Source organism: Myxine glutinosa, chromosome 2, assembly GCF_964187855.1.
Source record: "Myxine glutinosa chromosome 2, kmMyxGlut1.1, whole genome shotgun sequence".
In the NCBI taxonomy this organism is placed as follows: domain Eukaryota; kingdom Metazoa; phylum Chordata; class Myxini; order Myxiniformes; family Myxinidae; genus Myxine; species Myxine glutinosa.
The window spans coordinates 216,533,060-216,559,041 of record NC_136262.1 but is presented as its reverse complement, the minus strand read 5'-3'; the positions used below and the strand labels follow the sequence as shown (position 1 = coordinate 216,559,041).

Sequence of the window (25,982 nt, the reverse complement as noted above, 5' to 3'; positions counted from 1 at the left end):
TTACACATCACATTATAAAACGGGACAAATGGAATAAATTATCCCCAGGTATGGGAAAAGTTTAAGTTGATCTATCAATTTAAATTTTTCATGGAATTTAATGCCGTTAGATAACACCAGGAGGTGTTATCTAACGTTACATGGCCTGTCGAACTTCCGAGGTTGGCAAAATGATTACCAGCTTACGGGAGGGCGGACTGGGGGGGGCACATTGGGGGGGCACATTCCCAACAATGATGCAACCGGCAGCCAATTAATTGTGTGTTCCATGAAGATCTGTATTAATTATCCTTTAATTCTGATGTTCATGTTGATTTTAAAGATTAGTGGAAGGGACAATAAAGAGACAAAACGTACTTGTACAAATCCACTGATAAATGGCGTGTCTCATCGAGCTAAAGTCTCAAATGTGGAATTTTATTTTATCAAAATTAGTTTGAAAGATTCCCCTCCTGCACAAGAGAACAAACATCACAAGTCAGTTGAACGTTCGACGAACGTCAATTGCCATTGCTACTGAGCAGCACAGGCTTATGGAAATGCCTGGTTTGACGTTTCGTGATTTGTAATTTCCACTGTTGCTGCAATTCTCAGTCTATCGAAACCTACAACACGGATATATATATATATATATATATATATATATATTTGTCGTGTCAGATGATCCATCTGTGCTGGGAGTTATTTGATTCATACCCCCGTGAAGGACAAACGGTGATTAAATACCGCATTCAATTAACTATTACATTTCCCCAAGGATCACCCAAATGAAGCAGAAGCTGGTGGTGGAAGACAAAAGGTGGGAAAACATTGTCATAAAAATGTTATCTCTTGAAAACGACATGGGGATCAGGGTAGATAGACAACGCACTAAAATATTCCAGAACAAACCAAGTGGCCAGCAGACAGATAGGGACGTATTTGTGATGAAACAGAAAACCAAATACTGCATTGGAGTCATCAGGAGGAACCTGGATAGGATTCGGGTTTCAACCGCTACTCCTACCCTCAAACAGATCCAAGCGCAGGGAAAAAAAAATCTGCAAAAATTCACTTCTCCGAAGACAGAGAGATAGAGAGAAATAAAGTAGAAGCAAAAATTAGAATGAATAAAGAGAAATATGAAGAAGTAGAAAGAATGTGAAAGGAACAAAGATCCCTAAATCCTAGCCCTGGAAAGATGTTGGAAAGAACCCAGATAAATAGATTTCAGCATTACTTCCTCAGGCAAAAACGCAGCAACAGTTCCAAGCTACCAGAGGTCCATCAGTGGGGAAGCAGAATCCACACAGCATCAGGATATGGACTTATACTTATCATGTACGAAAACTTGTGTAGTTGAGAGACAAACAAAGAAAGCCCAACTCCTTAATGGCACCATTTACCAGCCTCGCATACAAAACAATTGGGAGAGGCGAGGGATTGAGGCAGACACAAAGTTTGTGGAATGCAGGTAATAATGGTGAAGTGCCACTCAGGACTGGCTGGATGACAGATTATGAGGAAGCCAAGAGGAGAGATTATGCAGAGTCAACGTCTCTCCCGAGTAGTGCTTCTTCATCCATGAAGCAACAGAGGTGAGGGATGTTAATCTTCTCGAAGTCCAGGTCCTACTGCCACATAGCGCAGCCACGGCTCTCATAAATTCAGGAACCTCCTCTGTAGGAGGCGGGTCTTGTGATTGACCGCCCGCAGCTTGTGGGCACTATCATCCGGCAGGGGCGGACGGCCCCAGGAAAAGGTCTTTCTCCCCACTCCAAGGCTCCGCAGTCAACCTCAACACCATGACCTGCAGTGTGCCAGCCAAATAGTCCATGGTGGTTTCCTTTAAAAGCTCAATATGGTTTCCTTGTGCCCTTCATCTTAAATGCCACAAGTCCTCACCTGGCCTCGTCTGTCAGGTTTTGCAATACGACTTACCTCGGGACAAATATCTATTACAAGGGGAATATTGGAAAAAAGCAAACTTTGCAAAAAAGAATACTCATGCATATGTATTTACTTTTTCTTGAAGTTGTTATTTTTAATAAATAAATCTCAGCTCAGGGAGGAAGGGAATTATGTGGGGCAGGAGGTTCACAGACTGACAGTCAAAGTGTAACACGGACATGGCAAAGGACATGTGTCAGCAACAGGACATGTGTCTGTTCACCACCATCTCTTATCTTCCCCCATCCAAAACCTTGATCTTTTCTATCCCCGATAATTTCACCCCAATTCCACTTTTTGAAATACCAACTTCTGACCTGGAAGTCCTTGGTGTCCTTGTGTTTTATACTTCTCCCACCCCCCACCTCCCCCCACCCCTTCCCACGCCTCCTCCCCCCGAGCCCTCTCCCTCCCACACATCTCCCTGCTCTCAAATGTTGTGTGCTCTCAAGTGTTTGTGTGCTTCCCATTCTCTTGTCTTCCGCTCCCTCTTTTTATATATTTTGTTTGTCTGGTTGATTTGTTTGTGAAGTAAATGTCAGCTCTTTCACGAGCCTCGATTCAGTATACAAAAAACAGTATAGAACAGGAATAAAAGCAGGACCTTAACTCCATTCCTTAATCCTTCTCTCTATTGCATTCCCGGGTCTTGTGCCCCGCCTTCAAGCCCTGAGTGATGCGCCTCAGCACTTCTTCTTTTTTTCCCCATACTCACTCCTCTCCTACTCTTACTGACCCTACCCTGTTCCTTTCTGCCACTTATCCCTCACGTATGATGTCTTTGTCTCCCTGTTCCCCATATCGATGTGTACACCTGCCACCTGCCCTATGTCATTTAGCTATTCCATGAGCCTGGGTATCTGTTTTAATAATGAAATTAATTGCTCACAAAAAACTTGCTTGTTTGAAAATTGATTTGCTAAACATGTGTTTCCCTCGCAACAATCACCAAAAAAACCAAGGCATGATGTACTGTCCAATATGTGGAGTTTTCTTTTCTTATTTTATTTATATTTTTCCTTTTTTTCATTTTTTTTTCATATGGCTCATCCAAAGAAAGCTATTTACAATGAACAAAACAATCTTCCCTGGAAAGTAATACTGTATGTGCAGCACAAGTATAAGGTCAGCAATGAACAGCGAAAGGTCCACAAGAAAATGGTATTTCCTGTCGGATGGACGATCAACTCGACAACATGCGTTCACTTGTTCGTATCGATCGGAATTGTCCTTTGTGTGGTAACGAGGAACTTGGTACATTAAATTGCTATCTATTTATTATGTATGCACTGCAGGATGAGACTAAATTTAGAAAAGAGAAAAGGAGGGAGGTAGAATGGTAGAAGGGAAGATCAAACAAGCATTCTGAGTATTGCGCTGCAATACATGTCCCCTACCCGCGGTCTGTCGTCCGGAAAACTGTGAATTATATCATTACCAACTCGGTCTGAGGTAACTCGGCTAAAAATATCCGATTTGCACCAAATAAAGTTCATGAAAGGTTGCACAGACCCCTACTTCTCACTAAAAGGGGAAAAAGAATGTAAATCTGAGTCAAAATAAGCCCGCAAGGTCGCTCCGTGGAGCAGCCTGCACGTATTGCACTATGTGTGAATTATATAATTACCAACTCAGGGTCTGAGGTAACTCGGCTAAAAATTATCCGATTTGCACCAAATAAAGTTTATGAATGGTTGCACAGACCCCTACTTCTCACTAAAAGTGGAAACAGAATGTAAATTGGAGTTAAAACAAGGAATATTAACAGCTTTGACTTATGCACTCCAAATTATCGTCCAGAAAACTGTTGGGGAAATTACCAAAGTTCAAAGTGCCATAACTTTGCCAAAAATGATCGAAACGTTGTGAAGTTCGAACTTGATCTGTAACTTATCATGAGGAAACCACGCACCAAGTTTGAAATAATTAGCGTTAAGCATTTAGAAAAAAAGTCCGGAAAACTGTTCTTTGCGTGACGGACTGACGGACAGAGGGACGGCGTGCAAACCTATAGTCCCCTCTGGTGTACACCGGTAGGGGACTAATGAGGTAAGGCCAAGTTTGAGTCAAACGTTACCAAATCAACTATCACTGTCTCAAAATTCACTTCCTATTCATGTTGCTTGTCATTATGCATAATGGGCCAGGGGTCAATTACGAGTTCGGCCTGCGGAGTGAGATTTGTGTAGTGAAACTACGCAGTTGATGCAGTGCCCCCTGTAGGATAGGGTAGGAATTGCGTTCATTATGGCAAGGTGCCACTGATAAATCACATTCTGTGAAGAGACACTGCAATCTTTAACCTCCACCAGCTATTTCCAGCATCCAAGGATAACACTTATTGATGCAACAATGTGCCCACGAGTTAATAAGAGTTTATGTGCGCGTTGGGAATCAAACCCAAACTAGACAGCACAAATGTGAACACGCTACCTCACGGTGTCGACAGTATTCATCTATTTCTTGAGAAATGATTGCATCTTTTTGATGCATTCCAAAAATGAACATCAAATGCATCAAGTGTTGCTTTTGATGAAAGACTACACCTTGCCAATGCGCAAATAATAACTGATAATTAAATTATAATAGTGTGAAAAATCACAAAGTAAATCAAAATGCATTACCTCGGTGTTGGACCCCGGTTCAGGGGGTGGGTGGTGCTTTGTACCTGAGGATGAGGGGTAAAGAAAATAATTCAATCAACGTTGAGATCTTTTGTAGCATCCGTAACAACTTGCTGTTTGACAAGAGGGTTAAATAATTAGTTAGCTGGAATGAATACATTAAATGAAATCACATTTATAAACTCGTTAAGATGATTTTTTTTTCCCATAAATCTGTTCCTCCCAACTAAAAGCATTTATTGAACAACGGCATTTTTACACGTCGCTTCGCTGATGGTTTTAATCAAAAGACGACATGTTGTACTTCAAACATTCTGCTAGATTCAACCTATCATTTGTGTGAGAACATCTTCAATCTGCTTGAAGTCAGGTAACGTCACCTTCTTCAACCATCCTTGCTGCTTATATCTGTATATAGTGACCAAAAATCACTTCCGCTTCACTGTGAAGCTCAGTGTTTGATGCTTTGATTTGAACCTCTGCAAGGATTGAAATGAAACGTATTGGAAAATTTCGAATTATTCTTAGTCAGATTTCAACATCACCATAATGCATATTACCAAGTTGTTTAAACTTTCTTTATACAAGAATAAAATGATGATTTGTAATACTGGCCACCATCAATGGGAGAGTGGGGATGGGAAAGGGGGTCGGGTGAAGGGAGGGAAGGGGGGAAGGGAGGGAAGAGGGGATGGGAGGGGAATGGGGGAAAGGGGATGGGAGGGGAATGGGGGAAAGGGGAGGGGGGACGAAGAGAGAGGGAAGGGAGGGAGGGAGTCTAATGCATAAAATTCATCAGATGTCTGTCTGTCTTTTTGTGTTTTTTGCAAAGAGCGCTGGGCAGCCAACCACCAAATGTGGAAGACCCAAAACCATTAAGTCGTAAAGTCGTCCGTCCGTGATAGATTTTCTTTACCACGATAACTTGAGAACGGCTGAAGGGATCTTAGTCAAACTTGGTGCAGGTATGTATAATGATGTAAAGATGAACCGATTACATTTTGGGGTCACAAGGTCAAAGGCCAGAGGTCATGTTAGGTAAAAATCCTGTTAGCGCGATAACTTGTGAACCAATTGATGGGATTCTGACCAAAATTGGTACAAGTATGTATAATGATGCAAAGATGAATGCATTTGATTTTTGGGGTCAACTGGTCAAAGATCAAAGTCTGTAATACGTTTATACTCGAGAACAGCTGAATGGATTTAGATCAAACTTGGTACAAGTAGTACAGACTTGGCATTTAATATGGAATATTTTTTTTGTGGGGGTGAACTTACTTTTCAAGATGACTTAGAACCAAAAGTTCATTGGAATTATGTTGAAATTATTCTAGATTTTGTTAATGTGACCTTTAAAAGAAAAAAAAACCACATTTGACATTTCGAAACAAATAAATTGATCCTTGAAAGTGATGTAAACTGATATCGAGCTCAATTCATGGACAGTACTGTGTTAAACTTCTGTATGTTTTCCAGAAGTATCTCTTTATTTTGCACATTAGCCAAAAAAAAATTCAACAAAAACAAAAGCTAAATTATGACTGGGATTACGGACAGTAAAATTACAGTTCAGTACTTCGTGTAACCCCCACGAGCATTCAGGAGAGCATGTACATGTCGAGGCATGCTGTTCATGAGATTTGCCAAGGTTTGGACAGGAATCGCTTGCCATGCAGTGACAATAGTCTGCTGGTCCAAGTTGTCGATTTGATGCGTTAATTCTGCCCACAAGTTCTCTATCGGATTCATATCCGGGGACTTGGCAGGCCACTCCATATGCTCTACACCACGGTCAGCAAGAAAGTGTTGGATCATGCGAGCACGATGAGGCCGTGCATTGTCATCTTGGAAGACAAAGTTTCCTCGAAAGGCTGCACGAGCAAATGGAAGCAATGTTTCTTCCAGAATGACCCTGTACTTGAACTGGTTCAGGTTTCCATTCAGAACAACCAGGTCAGTTTTTCCCCCTGCATGAAAAGCAGCCCAAACGGTCACCCCACCACCTCCAGCTTGGACTCTTGGCACTATACAATCTTCGTTGTGGGCTTCATGCACTTGTCTGCGCACTCGGACGCGGCCATCTTGACGATAGACCAGAAATCAAGACTCGTCACTGAAGGTCACGTGATTCCAGTGTCCTGGCTGCCATTGACGGTGCTCTCTGGCCCACTGCAATCGGTGCTGGCTGTGTTGTCTGGTCAGGCGTGGCTTTCTCAGGGGACGCCTGGCACGATAGCCTGCTTGAACCAGTCGTTGGTTGACTAGCCTTCTGGATAAAGGCACATTTGTCAGTTGCTGCCACTCAGCCCTAAGCCGATTAGCTGACTTGGTACGGCCATTGCAGACTAACCGGTGCAGCTGGCGATCATCTCTCCTTGTGGTTCTGCGTGGACGTCCTGGCCTCGGTATTGGAGTAGGGACACCCCTCTGAGCATTTCGTTTCAGGATCTTTGACACCTGACCTTGAGTGATGCCATACTGCTGAGCAATAGCACGCTGTTTCATGCCAGAATTTCGTAAAGCCACCACTCCATGACAAACAGCATTGTCGAGTTGACGGACCATCTCCAGAGGAAGCGGCAATAACTTTTGGAGACGTGCAGCAGTTGTTTTCCACTAATACAGAACGCAACAACCCTTCTATACCAGATTGTGAAGCCAATCTTCAAATGTACCTGTCCTTACATTTTGTCACGCCACCTGTGATATAATCCTGTTATTGACTTCTTGCTGTGAAAGACAATCAGTGACATGGTTCTTTCAACAAAGACATCACCGAAGGGTAAAAGAAACTCACCAGATTGATATACTGAGTTCAAAAAGTAAACCCAAGTCAAGAAAAAAAAAAAAATTCCATATTAAATGCCAAGTCTGTATAATGATGTAATAACGTGGGTGGGAGCATATCAGTCGATGTCATGATGTCGAAGAGTGTCGTTCTTGTTCGAGTTTGTTTTTATCCTCAAAAATAGACCATAGTGAACACAAATTTGTGTTAAAAGATTGACCTTTAAAACCTACTCTTATGAAGGGGGACAGACATCTGTACAAATGCACAAACCGACATCGTGTTTTATATAGTGTATAGTAGTTGCAGCGTTGAAGCTCGTGAAGGAGCTAGAACGTAAAACAAATCCATATAAAGAGAGGATGTGGGAGGACACACCAACAGCGGGGTTGAGGGACAGAATAGGACTGGAAAAATGAGGGATGTGGGAATTTTTTATATACATAAATTAAAAGGTGGGGGAGCTGTGTTTTACCTTTTGTTTCCTTTCACTTTCCTTCTCATTGTCTTTCTGCAATTGTAAGTTCGGAACCTGAGGACTGGGAACATGAGGGCTTGACGCAACCTGTGAGGTCTGTAGATTGGGCGATGCTGCAGTTGGGAGTGGTGTGCCCAATTCCCCAGGTGCAAATGAGATAAATGAGCAAAAGCCATCGGTGGAGGACACGGCAAGACATAACCCATCGGCTGACCTAATGTAGAGGATAAAAACAAAAATAGACTCCGAATCAATGGTAAAATGAAATGGAGGGGTGGAAGGGAAGAAAAGGTAGATGACTGCACATCAGATAAAGGAACAAACGTAGACTATAATGACATCATATATGTGAGGGTGCAAACAAATGTTTATTACTTACGAGCAAAATTACCCATACCTAGTGACGGGAAAGGCAAGCAATTAAAAAAAAAAAAATACCGAATTAAAAACAAAATCGTACCCAGGTGCACACACACCCTTGGGGGTTCCCTTCGTATGCATACAAAGTTTCAGGTTTCTAGCTGTCATTGCCATGGAGTTATGGCACTGACAAAAACACATATATATATACACACAGGCTATTCTATTCATACAGTAAAGATATGAGCAAAACCCGTCCTTATAGACAGGTTAATTCACCCACTTTTATGACGTCTGTGGCGTATTTTATTACGATTTGTAACACTGGCTTCTACCAGGTGGCACTACACGATGCACATTTACATAGAGAGATTTGAGGTCCTGGCCCTATCCTGGACCCAATGTCAAACCAATTTCAGACCAGCACTGAACTAAGAATTGGTTTTTACTCCCTTAAACCTTCCCATGCACCCGGCGAGTACAACCACCAGTTTATTTTACTTAAATATTAAGGTTGTACCCGTTGCTTTGCTGACGGAAGTTGAACAACACAACTTGTATGTTAAAGTACAATAATACAGTTTGGATGAGACGTCACATGTTTGTTACTTGTAAAAATCGAAGATTTTTCAAGTATATTGGTTGGTCTTGCGCATTATTACCTTCGCAAAAGCGGAAGGTTATGTTTTGATCGCTGTGTATTTATTTGTATGTCTGTGTGTGTGTGTATGTGTATGTTATTCGCATAACTCAAAAAGTATTCAACCGAATTGCATGGAATTTGGTGGGATGATTGGTTATTATACGGGACACATTTGATTAGATTTTGGGAGCAATCGGGTCAAAGGTCAAGGTCAAGGTCACGAAAAGGTCAAAATCGTATTTTTACCATAGCTGCGGCGAAGGTATGCGCTCTACCGAGTGCCCGTTCTAGTTCTGTTTGTTTGTCTGTCTGTATGTATGTCAGTCGCCTACAGGTCACAATTTTCAACCGATCTTCACGAAACTTCACCAAATGGTAGAGTTGGTCATAATAAAGAAGCCTATTGTTTTTGCAGTCAAAAGGTCAATAGGTCAACATAGGCCAAAAGTCACCAACTTTGTCAAATTTCCAAAATCCTCTCAATTTTCATCCGACTGAGTTGAAATTTTAAGAGGATTTGCATATCTGGTCACTGAATTCAACCCCCAACTATTTTTGAGGTCAACATAGGCCAAAAGGTCAGCATAGGCCAAAAGGTCAGCATAGGCCACATTTCTAAAATCCTCAATTTTCATCCGATTGACTTGAAATTTTAAGAAGATTTGCATATCTGGTCACTGAATTCAACCACCAACTATTTTTGAGGTCAACATAGGCCAAAAGGTCAGCATAGGCCAAATTTCTAAAATCCTCAATTTTTATCCGACTAACTTGAAATCTGAAGAGGACTTGCATATCTGGTCACTGAATTCAACCACCAACTATTTCTGAGGTCAACATAAGCCAAAAGGTCAACATAGGCCACATTTCTAAATTCCTCACTTTCTATCCGATTAACTTGAAATTTGAAGAGGACTTGCATATCTGGTCATTGAATTCAACCACCAACTATTTTTGAGGTCAACCTCAGGCCAAGTTTCTAAAATCCTAAATTTTCATCCAATTAACTTGAAATTTGAAGAGGATTTGCCTATTTGGTCACTGAATTCAACCACTAATTATTTTTGAGGTCAACATAGGCCAAAAGGTCAACCTAGGCCAAAGGTCAACAACTTATTTCAGGGATTTTGCAAGTATCGTGCTGTGCACGACATACAGTGCATTCAGAAAGTATTCAGACCCCTTCACGTTTTTCACATTTTGTTATGTTGCAGCCTTATGCTGAAATCGTTTAAATTCATTTTTTCCCTCATCAATCTACACTCAATACCGCATAATGACAAAGAGAAAACAGGATTTTAGAAAGTTTTGCAAATTTATTTTAAAAAAAAAACTGAAATATCAAAATTGACATAAGTATTCAGACCCTTAACTCAGTACTTAGTTGAAGCACCTTTGGCAGCAATTACAGCCTCGAGTATTCTTGGGTATGATGCAACAAGCTTTGCACACCTGGATTTTGGGATTTTCTGCCATTCTTCTCTGCAGATCCTCTCAAGCTCTGTCAGGTTGGATGGGGACCATCGGTGGACAACCATTTTCAGGTCTCTCCAGAGATGTTCGAATGGGTTCAAGTCAGGGCTCTGGCTGGGCCACTCAAGGACCTTCACAGAGTTGTCCCTAAGCCACTCCTGCATTGTCTTGGCTGTGTGATTTGGGTCATTGTCCTGTTGGAAGGTGAACCTTCGGCCCAGTCTGAGGTCCTGAGCGCTCCGTTTCAGGTTTTCATTAAGGATATCTCTGTACTTTGCTCCATTCATTGTTCGCTCAACTCTGACCAGTCCCCCAGTCCCTGCTGCTGAAAAACACCCCCACAGCATGATGCTGCCACCACCATGCTTCACCGTTGGGATGGTATTGGGCAGGTGATGAGCGGTGCCTGGTTTCCTCCAGACATGACGCTTAGAATTGAGGCCAAACAGTTCAATCTTGGTTTCATCAGACCACAGAATCTTGTTTCTCACAGTCTGAGAGTCCTTTAGGTGCTTTTTTGCAAACTCCAAGTGGGCTTTCATTTGTCTTTCACTGAGCAGAGGGTTCTGTCTGGCCACTCTGACATAAAGCCCAGGTCGGTGGAGTGTTGCAGTGATGGTTGTCCTTCTGGAAGTTTCTCCCATCTCCACACAGGATCTCTGGAGCTCAGCCAGAGTGACCATCGGGTTATTGGTCACCTCTCTTACCAAGGCCCTTCTCCCCTGATTGCTCAGTTTGGCCGGTGGCCAGCTCTGGGAAGAGTCCTGGTTGTTCCAAACTTCTTCCATTTAAGAATTATGGAGGCCACTGTGCTCTTGGGAACCTTCAATGCAGCAGAATTTTTTTTGTAGGCTTCCCCAGATCTGTGCCTCGACACAATCCTGTCTCTGAGCTCTGCAGGCAGTTCCTTCGACCTCATGGCTTGGTTTTTGCTCTGATATGCATTGTCAGTTGTGAGACCTTATATAGACAGGTGTGTGCCTTTCCAAATCATGTCCAATCAATTGAATTTACCACAGGTGGACTCCAATCAAGGTGTAGAAACATCTCAAAGATGATCAAGAGAAATGGGAGGCACCTGAGCTAAATTTCAAGTGTCATAGCAAAGGGTATGAATACTTATGTCAACGTGATATTTCAGTTTTTCTTTTTAATAAATTTGCAAAACTTTCTAAAATCCTGTTTTCTCTTTGTCATTTTGGGGTATTGAGTATAGATTGACGAGGGAAAAAATGAATTTAAACGATTTCAGCATAAGGCTGCAACATAACAAAATGTGAAAAAAGTGAAGGACAGCAATGGACACACCTAATACTTTCTGAATGCACTGTATTTCTTGTTTGTTTGTGAAAAGGATATCTAAGGTTATGGACGTATTCAGATGAAATTTGGTGGAGAGGTTGGGTTGGATATGTGATAAGGACGAAATGATTCGATTTTTGTGAATATCTGGATATGATGTTTGTTTGTTTTTTAAGCGATTCTTTGCCATTGAGAGATAGAGCAAAAACGATATATAGCAGTATATTTTAAAAAGTTATGGAAATGTTACGAGGATTTGCATATCTGGACCCTGCAAATCTAGACAGCTAGCTTCGAGGCGAGTGCCGGCGGCTGGTATTTCTAAAAAGACAAAAAAGAAAAGAAAAAAAGATTCAAAACACGGATGCATGGATGTAACTTTGATAGTGCCAATCTTTATCTGAGGTGGAAAAGTCTAACTCGCATTTTTTGCACCTTCTGCAGTTGTTTTGAAAACTAATCACACAGTGCCAAACTGGCAGAAGGGTATTGAATGAAATGAAAACTAGAAAACTAGAGCGATGTCGATAGAACGTCGTCGCAAATTTCCCACCTAATGCAAAGTTGAAAGATGGCAGAAAGTTCCACCAGGAATGACCCAATAATAAATTAAGAGTTAAATTTTATTTTCGCATTTTGACCATTGTGACCCGAGGAGTCCCCAGCCCTGGAGGGTTCAAATCCCAAAAATCGTAAGGCCTACATATATCATGAATCCCCTAATGTTGATTGCATATAGAATGTTTCATTTTAAAATGTCTAAAAATGTGCTGTCATTGCATTTTTTGGTATAAGACCTTTTGACCCCACCCCAGGGGGTGTGGCCAAAATTGACACTGCCCTGGAATCTTCATGGTATGTAGTGAATATAACTACCAGGTTTGGTGAATTTCTGCTCAACTGTATAGGAGAAAGCATGACAGAAATATGGATGGACAGATACACAGGAGCCAATTACAATAGCTCTCACCCCTCTCCCATCCCACTCCCCCCTCATTTTTTCCAAAAAATGTGGGGATAATCACACATTCAGAGAATCTATTAGATACTATTATAGATATTATATGACGTTTTGTGAAGTTTACTTTCTATTTTTTGTTTTCTTTTAATATAATTTTTCAGAATACAACTGTACATGAACAGCTTTACATCCAAAATGCACACACAGGACATGTATTGGTTGACAAGTCTGCAATTTATGTCGGTTACAATGGGGCATCTGTTTATTGCATATGCGCCATGGTGCATGGAGCGGGAGGAGGGGGGGGGGGTGGTGGGAGGTTCTAAATTGAGAAGAGGAAGGGGAAAGGGACCGGGGTGGAGAGAGCTGGGGGTGGGGGGAGGGGGGGTTGGGGGGTTGTTGTAGTTGTATAGCCCCAGACACTTCTCTTGACCAAGCCCGGGGCACAGAGACTGCCAATCGAGCTCCCAGGAGCGACCCAGAGATCCTCCACATCAGGGGTGGTGTACTCCCGCCTTCACATAGTCGGGAAGACAGAATTGGAGAGATAGAAGAGGGAAAGAGCCAGTCCATGGGGACCGATCGGCACTCTGACCGTGACCGCGCTGCCTTGACAAATCCGGACGGCAGGAAAGAATGGGGAAGATTTTCACCCCGACTTGTGTTGGGGGGTACAAGCACCACAATGAGGCATCCCCGATAGTTGTGGTGGGTGAAGGGGGTACAATGGGAATGTAGAACGAGTGGAGAGGAGGGAGAGAGGTTTGGGATGGAGATGCTAGTGGCAAGGGGAGGGAAATGGAATTTATGGAGTATTTGGGGGAAAGGAGGGAGGGAGTGGGGAACGGTGGTCATAAATAACAAATTGGCCTTGGAAGTGTTGTATAAGTCACTATTTATGTAGCTAAGGATATCCACAAAAAAACCCATTAATGTTGGACTAATCCTGGCTGTTTAACACATTGTCAATGCATGGTTCTTTGTAATTAGTACATTGCAAATATCATCAATTGCTTTTAAAGGTGGCATTAATGGAGGCTTTATCAAAGTGACAAATAATGCCTCCAGAAACCACCATTTTGGGGATAAATAATCCATTATCTATAGGAGAACAACTTGCATCACACACAAGCAGAAGTTGAATGCGTTTGTCGAAATGTGGACAGCAATGGACACACCTAGATCAAAAGACTGATAAAATGTGTCTTACCAGGTGATATCGCTGAGCGTATGATAATGGATGTTGCCGACAAATGCAAAGGGGGCCTCGTGCTGCGAGTCGTAAATCATAATGGCATCTTCAGCAGCAACGGCAAAGATTACTCGATAAGGTAAACCCATCATATTTGTTCTTTCTTTGCCGTCCTCACGTTGACTTGTTTCCGTCTCTGCGTCTCTATTTATACCTCCTCGTTTCTCGCTTTTTGCTTCCACATGTCTCTCTTTTTCCTTTTCCAGTTTAACATCCGGTCGTTGCTCTTCGTTATTTTCACTTCGTTTGACCTCTTCACAATCTACCTTCCTTTCCAGTTGACCCTCTTTTGCATTCCTCTGCAACATTCTGTCGCCTAATATGCCCTCTGTTGCATCTCCAAGGTTCTGCTTGTTGTCTTGAGCAACTTCCTTATTCTCATCCAATGATCTCTCTCCATTGTTTCTGTCTCCGATTCCTGCATTTTCTGCCTGCTCTTCCTCTTTCATCTCACCTCCTGATTTTTCCACCTCAACTTCCATCATTTCCTCTGTTACTTTTACAACTTCTCCCTCTTCCTTCTCTTCTTTCATGTGCTTCTTCATCTCTTCACATCGATTTGGTTCTTCTTTCACTCCAAATTCTTTTTGGCAAACTTCTGGTATCTTTTTTAGTTTAAGCTTGCCTTCGTCTGTCATCTCCTTCCCATTCTCGACTTGCCTTTCTTCTTGATGACCAGATATCGCAATTTTCTTCACAATGTTATCTCCCTCCTGCTCGATATCTTCATGCATTTTTCTATCCTTATTCGTCACTTCCATTACCATTTGTTCTTTGCCACAACATCCCAGCTCTGGTTTATCTTTGCCACTTACTTCTTTCATGCTGTTCTCTTCTACTGCTTTGCTATTCGCTTCCTGATTTTCCATCTCACGAGGAATCTTTTTGCAACTTTCCCTTTTTTCCTCACGAAGCGTGAAGAGAACGGGACAGCAGCGCACAGCAATTGTTGGTTTAGATCGGGTAGGAAAATGGGCAATTGGTCTGGAAAATAGAACAGAAAATGGGTTGGAGAAAAACATAAGATCATAAGTGAAGCCAAAAAAAAAAGGAAAAAAAAAAAAAAAAGAGTAAAGAATGTGTAGAATTAAGCTCAAGAAGGGCAAGCTCAGTTGAAAACAAGTGAAAAGTGAAATCAATCGTTGGAATAAAGTAAAAATAAAACGCTAAAAATGAAGAATAGTAAAAAATAAAAGATCAAATTGACTAAATGCCAATGGTTACCTGCGCAGGTTGGAGCGAGAGAAAACATAGGTTGTATGGGTTATCGTCTCACCATCCTCGACACAACCCGCTGCATAAAGAATCAGTCGCAACGTCGAAAATACAAAAGCAATGTAGAAACGTCAAAAAATTGAAAATATCCATGTGTTCAGGAGGCAGAATTAAAATAATCACAAAATACGAATTGGGAGAAAGACATTTGGGGGTAGATTATGCAACTATATCTTGGTAAAATTGAAAGGATGAAAATTAGAGGATATTTGGCAAACCTGGAGCAAACAATAGATCGCCTTTTGTAGAAAAGCTTAGACGTCGAAAAAATGATGACAGACTCTCGTCATGAAACAACTTTCTTGGACGAGACTGTGAAACCAGGAAAAGGAAAAAGAAATGTGTCACGTAACTCGGTTGAACAGTATCAAAGCATTTAACACAAATGTTGTGAGAAATCATATTACGATGGAGTTGAGCAAATACAAGCCAGTTGTAATTCATCACACGCAGCATAAACACTCTGATTATAAAAACTGCCAATGAGGTCTACTGAGCTCTAAACCTCTATACTGCTCAACTTTTATTCCTCTTCTATCATGCAGTAACTTTTCTTGATTCCCTCTCATAAGTCATAACATACAAACTGTCATATTATCCTGACTTTCAAAATCATAAAGCAAGACACGAGCAGAGTTCTTGTCAATTTTTGGAATAGGAGGTAAATTCGTTTGTATAGGAGTGACTCCTAATAAGGCCAGGGGCCTCATTGGTCCCCAGTGGGGACCAGGAGTTGGGGGCCAAGCCCCCTTGAAGCTCCTGCATTTTGAGTAACTTGGAGTTTGAGTAACTTTGAGTAACTTTGAGTAACATTTTGAGTAAAAACGAACTTTTAGAAGGTCTTAATTTGGCTTTAAATTTACCTGGAGTAAATATTTGACAACTTGAAGTAAATAAAATGATCAATGCACAGTTTTTCACTCCTGCATGATCAATGCAGGAGTGACTCCTAATAAGGCCAGGGGCCTCATTGGTCCCCAGTGGGGACCAGGAGTTTGGGGCCAAGCCCCCCTGAAGCTCCTGCATTTTGAGTAACTTGGAGTTTGAGTAACTTTGAGTAACATTTTGAGTAAAAACGAACTTTTAGAAGGTCTTAATTTGGCTTTAAATTTACCTGGAGTAAATATTTGACAACTTGAAGTAAATAAAATGATCAATGCACAGTTTTTTCATTCACACACGTAAAAAAAAGGAAAAATCTGACACATGGTCAAGTAAATGGCCATTAATTACAACATTGATCTAGGTAAACCAGTTTAGCAAATATTGATAAAATCTGTAGTGGCAGGTTACCAAATACAATGTTACAATTTTAGCGAAAGAGTACCTGTAGTTAAAAAGAAAGGAAAAACAATCAGTTTCTGGTCGAATGGAACTCCATCCTTGTGAATTCCTAGTATTTTAAACAAGAAAGTAAATGAAAATCACGTGTTGTAGCCACTGTTTCAGCTGGAATACCGATTTTAAATTCCACACAATAAGAGAACTACCCACTTTGTCCTCGTATTCAGATATTGTATATTATTGGCAAGTAAAGTTGCACAGTCTAACATCAATTATGTATTGTAACAGCATTAATATTGTTATGGAAATGATCTTTATTGGTTAATAAAACTGTTTAGTAGAATGACAGTTATTTCTTAGCATTTGTTTAGATAAGCGTAACGTACTATTTCTGCAATAGGTATGCGCTGTGTACACTGGCCTACAAAGGTATTCAACCCCGATCAATAATGCCACATTTAAATGAATTACGAATTGTGTACAAACAATGTTTCCAAATGAACCTTTTTATTCATAACTGAAGAGAGCAAACTAAACACTGTTATTGTTGAAGGAGATTACATATCAGGAATACCTGCAAAAAAACATGTACAAATAAAAAATCACTGGTTACAAACGTATTCATTCCCTTAGGTCAGTACTTGGTTGAAGCATATTTTTCATAATGGAGGAGAGCGCCTGAGATTGGCAGGAAGTCTGAGTGTGCAGAACCGAGTGTTCAGGAGCTGTGAACATTTATTTCCCCAAAGCAACGAGGACGGTATGCTGGATAGCACCAGAGAGCGTATAGTGAAGATCCGACAACGCTCTAATGACATCATACATTTTCTCCCTACGCTGTATGCGAGGATCGACTGGTGTGAAATAGAATGATGTTATGATGCGTGATGAAAACAAGGCCTCGACATTTCAAGCTTGGAGTGCAAATCATGGCTGTGTTCAACTCCATCCAAGGATCGCTGACGAGAGAAGCAAAGCTACTGCTACACAGTCGTGCTTCTCTTGAGTTCAGCCATGTCATGAATGAGAGTTTTATTTTTACGTGAATTTGCACTTGATTAAGCATAAACATCGATAAGGCGGTAACAATTTACACAACAGATGGTAAAAATAACCGGTTGGCATCTATTAACAAGAACAAGGGACTATGGTTGGATTATTTTGGCTTACATCCACGTCTGTCTCTGTCTGTCTGTCTCTGTCTCTCTCTCTTTTTTTTCTCTCTCTCCTCTTATTTTCCCTAGAACCACCTTTAGAGGCCATCTTTCCCTGCAGAGCAGGGGTTGGCCTTTTTGGGGCACCGTGGTCCCATTTTTGAAGCAATGTTTTATGGCCGGATGCCCTTCCTGCCGCCAACCCTGTTAGTCGCCTCTTGCGACACACAGATAATTACCAGTGAACTGGTACTCAATTTGCCGACCTCGGAAGGATGACAGGCTGAGGATGCTGAGGATGACAGGCTGACAGGATGGCTATATATACATATATATATATATATATACAGTAAAACTTCCTCCAACGCGGCTTCCTCAAACGCTGTTTCCAATTTACACGCTGAATTAAATGCGTCAAAACCTCCCAAACGCGAGGGTGTGTTTCGCATTTATGTGATCGTGGCTGGTGTTTTCCCAAATATTTATATTCTTCTTCTTCCTTGTTACTGTACTTTACTTAACCCTTGGTCCACACAAGGGAGGTCTTCTTAGGCTAAATACAAGGCTAAAAGACCCCCCCTTTGTGTGGACAAGGGTTAATTAATATTTAATTTATACATACCTGGTGTTGGCTTAGTGGTTAGGGTGCCGGCTTGGGATCCTAGGATCCTGGGTTCGAATCCCGGTCGATCGCTGAATTAACGCTAGGGGGGTTGACTCAGCCCGTCATCCTTCCGAGGTCGGCAAATTGAGTACCAGCTTGCTGGGATGAATGATCACAGTGTGTACCCCGATTTAGAATAGGTACACCATATCCCTGCGCATCGAAAGAGCGTGACCAAGGGTTGGCGTCAGGAAGGGCATCCGGCCATAAAAACATTGCCTCAAACAGGGAACCATGATTGTCATGGGGCCCGCAAGGCTAACCCCCGCTCTAGTGGGGAAAATGGCCTTAAAACGATCATTCATATTCATTCATACATACGATGATACGAGTCGCCACCTGCCGTCATCGCTCTCGCAGTTCGATTTTACTTTCTGGATTCATTGCGACAAAAACGGCCGGCGTTTTCCCAAAGATTTTATTATTTTTCCTTATTCCTCATTACCTTGCTTAATTACTATTTAATTTATATACACGCGCGGCACGAGCTGCCACCTGTCGCCATCTCCGAACCTGCCATCAAGTCAAGTGAAGCCATCAAGTGAAGTTAACGTCTATTATAATGGCTCCCAAAAGACCAAATTTGAACCAACCAGACAAGAAGAGGAGGAAAACAATGACCATGGAGGTCAAACTTGATATCCTGAATAAATTATCATGAGTTTCTGCTTCATCTTTGGCCAGGCAATATGACGTGAATGAATCAACCATTAGGACGGTACGGAAGGCCGAAGATAAAATCCGTGCCAGCATTCGTGCAGGAGCCTCCATCGCAACATCATACGTTAGCAGGAGAGACACCCTTGTTGAAAAAATGGAGAAAAGATTGAGTGTCTGGATCGAAGATCAGAACCAGAAAACTGCTCCAGTGGATAGGCCCATTATAAGAAGAAAGGCCATTAGCATCTACAATTACCTGAAGAAGGTATTTTATACATACGATGATACGAGTCGCCACTTGCCATCAACGTGATCGCAATTCGATTTTACATTCCGGATTACTTGCGACAAAAACGGCCGGCGTTTTCCCAAAGATTTTGATATCCTGAAATTCGGATTTGATTACATGGAAGAAGTAGAAGAACTGTCCACTGATGAACTTGAAGAACTTGTGACCAAAACATCTCATGAAGAAGACAATGAAGAATATGATGAAGAGCCAGAAAAGGCAGAGTTAACCACCAAACTGCTGGAGAAGCACTTCAAGGCAACAAAAACTGCCCAAGAAATTTCTTCAAGGATAGATCCTTTTGTGGAAAGAAGCCTGAAGTTAAAGTGGGCCATAGAGTCAGCTTTAAATCCCTACACAGAACTTCACAGGGAGTTAAAACAGAAGGCAAAGCAAGTGGCTATAACACAATTCTTTAGGCCTACTTCAACAGCTACCAGCAGCAATTCAACCCCTTCCACCAGCAAATCATCACCATCCACCAGCACTTAAACACCCAAACCTCCAACAACTACCTCACAATAACGTGAGTTATCTTGCAATAATACAGTACTATTGTGATACTAACACTTATTTTAATGTATATTTAATAATGCTGCACCATTCCATACAAAGAAACATGTAAATAAATAAAAAGAGCTAGAAAGGCCGTTTATGGGTCAGTGTTTTGGGAGCCTGGAACATATCCCCAATTTCCCCATAAGCTTAATGATTCCTCCAACACGAGGTTATCCCAGAACGTATCCTCCACGTTGGAGGAAGTTTTTCTGTATATATACACTACCGGTCAAAAGTTTAGGTACACCCAACATTTTTTTTATTTTTTACTGTTTCATGTGAAAAATGGACATAAGAATGTGAACAAAACTCTTACCAAAGATAAATCTGCTTATCTACTATCAATATATTGTGCTTCAATGCATCTTACTTGTGTGAAACGTAGGTTTAAGGCAATTTTTGGAAATAGGTCGAAAAGTGCAACACAAAATCTAAACTGAAACGTGAAGTTAATGTTATAAACTTTTCATGTATGGAGCAAAAACTGTTTACAAATACTATGCTCTGTGTGGAATGAATGTTTGTTCTTCGTTTCTTCATCACGTGCAATGTCTATTATTGCCAGGTGTTGCAAAAAATGTTTACAGAAAGGCCGGCCATACAATCTAATGAGTGTGTTTTTTTGTTTCAGATTGTATGAACATGGGTGCCAAAGCTCAGCTAATGCCAGAAAAAAGGCAGGCAATTGTAACTTTGAAAAGAAGGCCTTGAAACAGTTGCAATGCTGGAGCTGTTTAGCTAGGCTCTAATTTCCGGTGCTGTAAGACGTCTGTTGCGCAGACTGGTGACTCGGATTACTTGTCCTGCGATTCTGTTGTGATTCTTGGTCGACCAGAACGTTTTCTATCCGCACTTTTACCAGTTTCATTATGTCGTTTAATGGCACAAGCAACTGCATTTACTGACACTTGTAATTGTTTTGCAATTTTTCTCAAGGATTGGCCTTCTTTTCTCAAAGTTACAATTGCTGCACCATTCCATACAAAATTACAATACAATTCACGTTTCAGTTTAGATTTTGCATTGCACTTTTCGACCTATTTCCAAAAATTGCTTTAAACCTACGTTTCACACAAGAAAGATACATTGAAGCACAATATATTATAGTAGATAAGCAGATTTATCTTTGGTAAGAGTTTTGTTGACATCTTATGTCCATTTTGCACATGAAACAGTACAACATAAAATATATATTTCCCTGCGCATCGTAACAGGCGACCAAGGGTTGGCGTCAGGAAGAGCATCCGGCCATAAAAAACATTGCCTCAAACAGGGAACCATGATTGTCATGGGGCCCGCAAGGCTAACCCCCGCTCTAGCGGGGAAAAATGGCCTTAAAACGACCATTCATTTATATATATATATATATATATATATATATATATATATATATATATATATATATATATATATATATATATATATATACACACACACACAGACTTGGCATTTAATATGGAATATTTTTTTTGTGGGGGTGAACTTACTTTTCATGTTGAAATTATTCTAGATTTTGTTAATGTGACCTTTAAAAGAAACAAAAACCACATTTGACATTTCGAAGCAAATAAATTGATCCTTGAAAGTGATGTAAACTGATATCGAACTCAATTCACGGACAGTACTGTGTTAAACTTCTGTACGTTTTCCAGAAGTATCTCTTTATTTTGCACATTAGCCAAAAATAATTTCAACAAAAACAAAAGCTAAATTATGACTGATATTACGGACAGTAAAATTACAGTTCAGTACTTCGTGTAACCCCCACGAGCATTCAGGAGAGCACGTACACGTCGAGGCATGCTGTTCACGAGATTTGCCAAGGTTTGGACAGGAATCGCTTGCCATGCAGTGACAATAGCCTGCTGCAATTCACGCACAGAGGTAGGCTGCTGGTCCAAGTTGTCGATTTAACGCGTTAATTCTGCCCACAAGTTCTCTATCGGATTCATATCCGGGGACATGGCAGGCCACTCCATATGCTCTACACCATGGTCAGCAAGAAAGTGTTGGATCGTGCCATTGCTCGTGCCATGCGAGCACAATGAGGCCGTGCATTGTCATCTTGGAAGACAAAGTTTCCTCGAAAGGCTGCATGAGCAAATGGAAGCAATGTTTCTTCCAGAATGACCCTGCACTTGAACTGGTTCAGGTTTCCATTCAGAACAACCAGGTCAGTTTTGCCCCCTGCATGAAAAGCAGCCCAAACGGTCACCCCACCACCTCCAGCTTGGACTCTTGGCACTATACAATCTTCGTTGTGGGCTTCATGCACTTGTCTGCGCACTCGGACGCGGCCATCTTGACGATAGACCAGAAATCTAGACTCGTCACTGAAGGTCACGTGATTCCAGTGTCCTGGCTGCCATTGACGGTGCTCTCTGGCCCACTGCAATCGGCGCTGGCTGTGTTGTCTGGTCAGGCGTGGCTTTCTCAGGGGACGCCTGGCACGATAGCCTGCTTGAACCAGTCGTTGGTTGACTGACTAGCCTTCTGGATACAGGCACATTTGTCAGTCGCTGCCACTCAGCCCTAAGCCGATTAGCTGACTTGGTACGGCCATTGCAGACTAACCGGTGCAGCTGGCGATCATCTCTCCTTGTGGTTCTGCGTGGACGTCCTGGCCTCGGTATTGGAGTAGGGACACCCCTCTGAGCATTTCGTTTCAGGATCTTTGACACCTGACCTTGAGTGATGCCATACTGCCGAGCAATAGCACGCTGTTTCATGCCAGAATTTCGTAAAGCCACCACTCCATGACAAACAGCATTGTCAAGTTGACGGACCATCTCCAGAGGAAGCCGCAATAACTTTTGTAGACGTGCAGCAGTTGTTTTCCACTAATACAGAACGCAACAACCCTTATATACCCGATTGTGAAGCCAATCGTCAAATGTACCTCTCCTTACATTTTGTCACGCCACCTGTGATATAATCCTGTTATTGACTTCTTGCTGCGAAAGACAATCAGTGACATGGTTCTTTCAACAAAGACATCACCGAAGGGTAAAAGAAACTCACCAGATTGATATACTGAGTTCAGAAAGTAAACCCAAGTCAAGAAAAAAAAAAAATTCCATATTAAATGCCAAGTCTGTATGTATATATATATATACACACACACACACACATACATACATACATATCATATTAACCCATTTAATGATCTAAAAAATCGATCAATCTTCCTACTCATCTTCACCTCAGTTGCTCCAACCTTTACACTTGGCATCATTTTGCTCACGGAGTGGAGGAGACGATATGTCTGTGTTGCATATACTCTTAGAGTCCTGGCAATACAAGAATGGGAATTAAGTGAGACAGGAAGAATACAATCATGGCAACACTCACATATACTGCCACTCCTCGCTATACAAACTAATGCATTCCAGGAAAGTAGTGTGTAAAGCAAAAGTGCATATAGCAAAAAAGATTTTCCCATAGACACAGTGTTATAAGGTAACCTGATACCATTAGATTATAATGCTCCATACGATACTACACCAATTCGATACAACACCCTCACCATCACAGTACACAGCGCATATGGTACCCTTTAAACGTGGTGGTGGGAAAAATGCGCAGCAGCAAAAATATGTGGCGCACAGTGAAAAAGGTGTTCGTTACTTTAGTCATTGTGTATCAGCAAAAATGTGTTAACCAGGAATGCGGATAGCAAGGAGTGCGTACAGTGAAAACTATGCACACACATACATCAAGTACACACACATACATCAAGTACACACACACACTTCAATAATTTAAAAACACAGATGACTATGCAAACCCTGTCAAACCTTGACTGCAACATTCATCTCAGGTGGGAAATACAACTCTTGCTTGGTGCTTCTTGTAGACTTTTTGAAAACTAATCACATGTTCAGGATATCTATTATATACTATTATACATATTTTACACATTGTGAATTTTACTGCAATATTTAGTCATTTTACTATCATTTTTCATTGTACAATTTTCACAGATTGATGTGCCCGAAAAGGTGATGCAGCACACAAGTTTACCTTTGAACTGTCAAGCTTGGGTTTGATTCTCTGCCCGACTACACACTGTTGGATCGGAGGCAGGTGTTGATTCAATCAATCAATTCAATTGCATCAATGAGCGGAACGCTCCTATGATGGGAGTTAAGCTGGCATTAGTCGATTGATGTTTAACATTATACTACTAGGTTTTGGCCTTGTAAATGGGATGAAGAATAAAATCTAAAGTTGCCATAAAATGGAATTTCGTATCAAAGCAATGATGCCTGCCTTTTATTTATTTTCTCAAAGCCTAACTCATTCGGATAAATATAGAGAAGAACTCCGAATTACCTGGGTTGGCTTTCTTGGTGTTCCAATCTGAGCACTTGACTCATGATGCTGGATTCCTATATTATATATTAAAATCCCATAAAGTAAGATGATTTGTCCATCGTGTATAAATATATTTAGAACTCGTGAAAAAGTACAAAGGTGCCAACCAATGTTCTCATCCTACACTTGATACAATACATGTACAAACTCCACCACAATTGGCCTTAGATCACCAATTTCATCCAATATTCTTAACCAAAGGATAATTATTAAACCTGAACCTACATTTGGATAATATTGTTACTCTGAAACGACTTCCTTTTATTAACCCTTAATAGATAACGTGGGGTTTTGAGGACCTCAACCCTGACATGTTTTTTCAAAAAAATAATTTTAAATAGTTATTGATGGTAGATTAAACTCGTTTTAGTCTTAAAATATTACACAAAGGGCTTCAGTTTCATATGTAGAAGACCACTCCTTTTGCATAGGGCTACGGAAGCAGTTTCTTGTCTATTGAGCAGAATCCTGGATTGGTTGGCACTTCGACGCAGCATACTCAAATGGCTCATTCTTCCCAATAAGCTGGTACTAATTTTGCGAACCTCGGAAGGATGACAGGCTGGGTCAATCCACCCGGTGTTAATTCAACGGCATGACAGGGACTTGAACTCAGGACCCTAAGATCACAAACCAGCCAGACACCTTAACTGTCAAGACAACAAACATCAGGCTTAATTTGATATGTACACAATGTCATTGCAATAAAATGATTAGAACTTTTTTTTTCTAAAAAAATTTTTTTTGTGGGGGGAGGTCCTGAAGACTCCAGATTGCCCAGATGTTACTGTGGGATGAAGGTTACCTATTAAGGGTTAACCACAGAGCTCATAGAACACCTTACCCCATGTAGTCTTGAGAAAGAGGACATGAGAAGTGTCTTTTAAACTCTTGCTATGCGTTTCTGAGCACGATCTATATTTCCTACAAGCTGCGATTTTGTTTGAATCTTGATATTCCCTGCCGGGGGATCATGAATGGTAAATTTGATTGGCCAAGATTGTGTAAAACAGCGGAACATTATTTTGCCGAAGTACTGCTAAACTGAAGGTTTTAAAAAGTGCCAACACGGCCATTTTCGTTCTATAGTGTTCAAGTATATAATTTAATTTAAAGAAAATAAAAGTTTTAAAGGATGGGAAAACGCTTTTTTTGAAGGTTTACCACCATTAATGCACCATCCTTTACAGTTTACACCACCTTATTTAACACATTATTCGTGCCTGTTGTTTATGTCCTTCATGATATCCTTAAAAACAGCAAGTTTCCTGTTTGGAATGATTTTCAATTTTGTTTGACCACCACACAGGCAGACAGACTAAAACAATTACCATACATTACTCTGCGCAAGCGTGATCAGGACGACATTTCCTACAATTTGCTAAATTCAGACCCAAAGGACTGAGAGACTGCAGGTTTGTGTTGCGATTCATGTTCTACAGTGTTGAAAATATATAATTAAATTGACATTCACTAGTTCCTCGATCAAAGACTGATGTCTGTAGACACAGCCAGAGTGAACCAATTGCTTAACCGCGCTTTGCGCTTCACACACGCCGTAATGAAGCCACTTCAATAATACACTCACCGATCACAGCTCAGGGTTGCGATAATTTGACCCAGTGGATCAAATGCAACACCTTGAACATTCCCCTTATGCTCATTCAGTGTACGCAACTTGTGACCTGAGGTAGGAGTTAGAGAAGTGGAAACAGTCATATCAAGTTTATGCAAAATTAAAGAGAGAAAAGTGTGTGGAAAGAAAGATGCGAGACGTACAGTTGTGTGTTAATGACTTTTTGCTATCACATTGATCTCAATTACTTCAAATGTCAAAAATATAATACTTTACTAGCTATTGTTGTTCATAACTGTTTCACTAGCTTTGTTATTTAATTAAATAAAGTA

At 41.1% G+C, this 25,982-nt stretch overlaps 1 protein-coding gene across 2 annotated transcripts in view; it reads right to left on the bottom strand.

The window, feature by feature from the left end:
* The window catches only part of CHAF1B (chromatin assembly factor 1 subunit B), a 39,860-nt gene that overhangs the window by 568 nt on the left and 13,310 nt on the right, over positions 1–25,982 (bottom strand). For both annotated transcript variants that reach the window (XM_078772242.1, XM_068106279.2), the window contains exons 6-12: positions 25,663–25,759; positions 22,900–22,987; positions 15,307–15,400; positions 15,038–15,107; positions 13,772–14,797; positions 7,820–8,036; positions 4,554–4,597 (exon numbers count right to left, since the gene is read on the bottom strand). In XM_078772242.1, the coding sequence (XP_078628368.1) occupies positions 4,554–4,597; positions 7,820–8,036; positions 13,772–14,797; positions 15,038–15,107; positions 15,307–15,400; positions 22,900–22,987; positions 25,663–25,759 (1,636 nt within the window). The remainder of the gene's footprint in view (positions 1–4,553; positions 4,598–7,819; positions 8,037–13,771; positions 14,798–15,037; positions 15,108–15,306; positions 15,401–22,899; positions 22,988–25,662; positions 25,760–25,982) is intronic.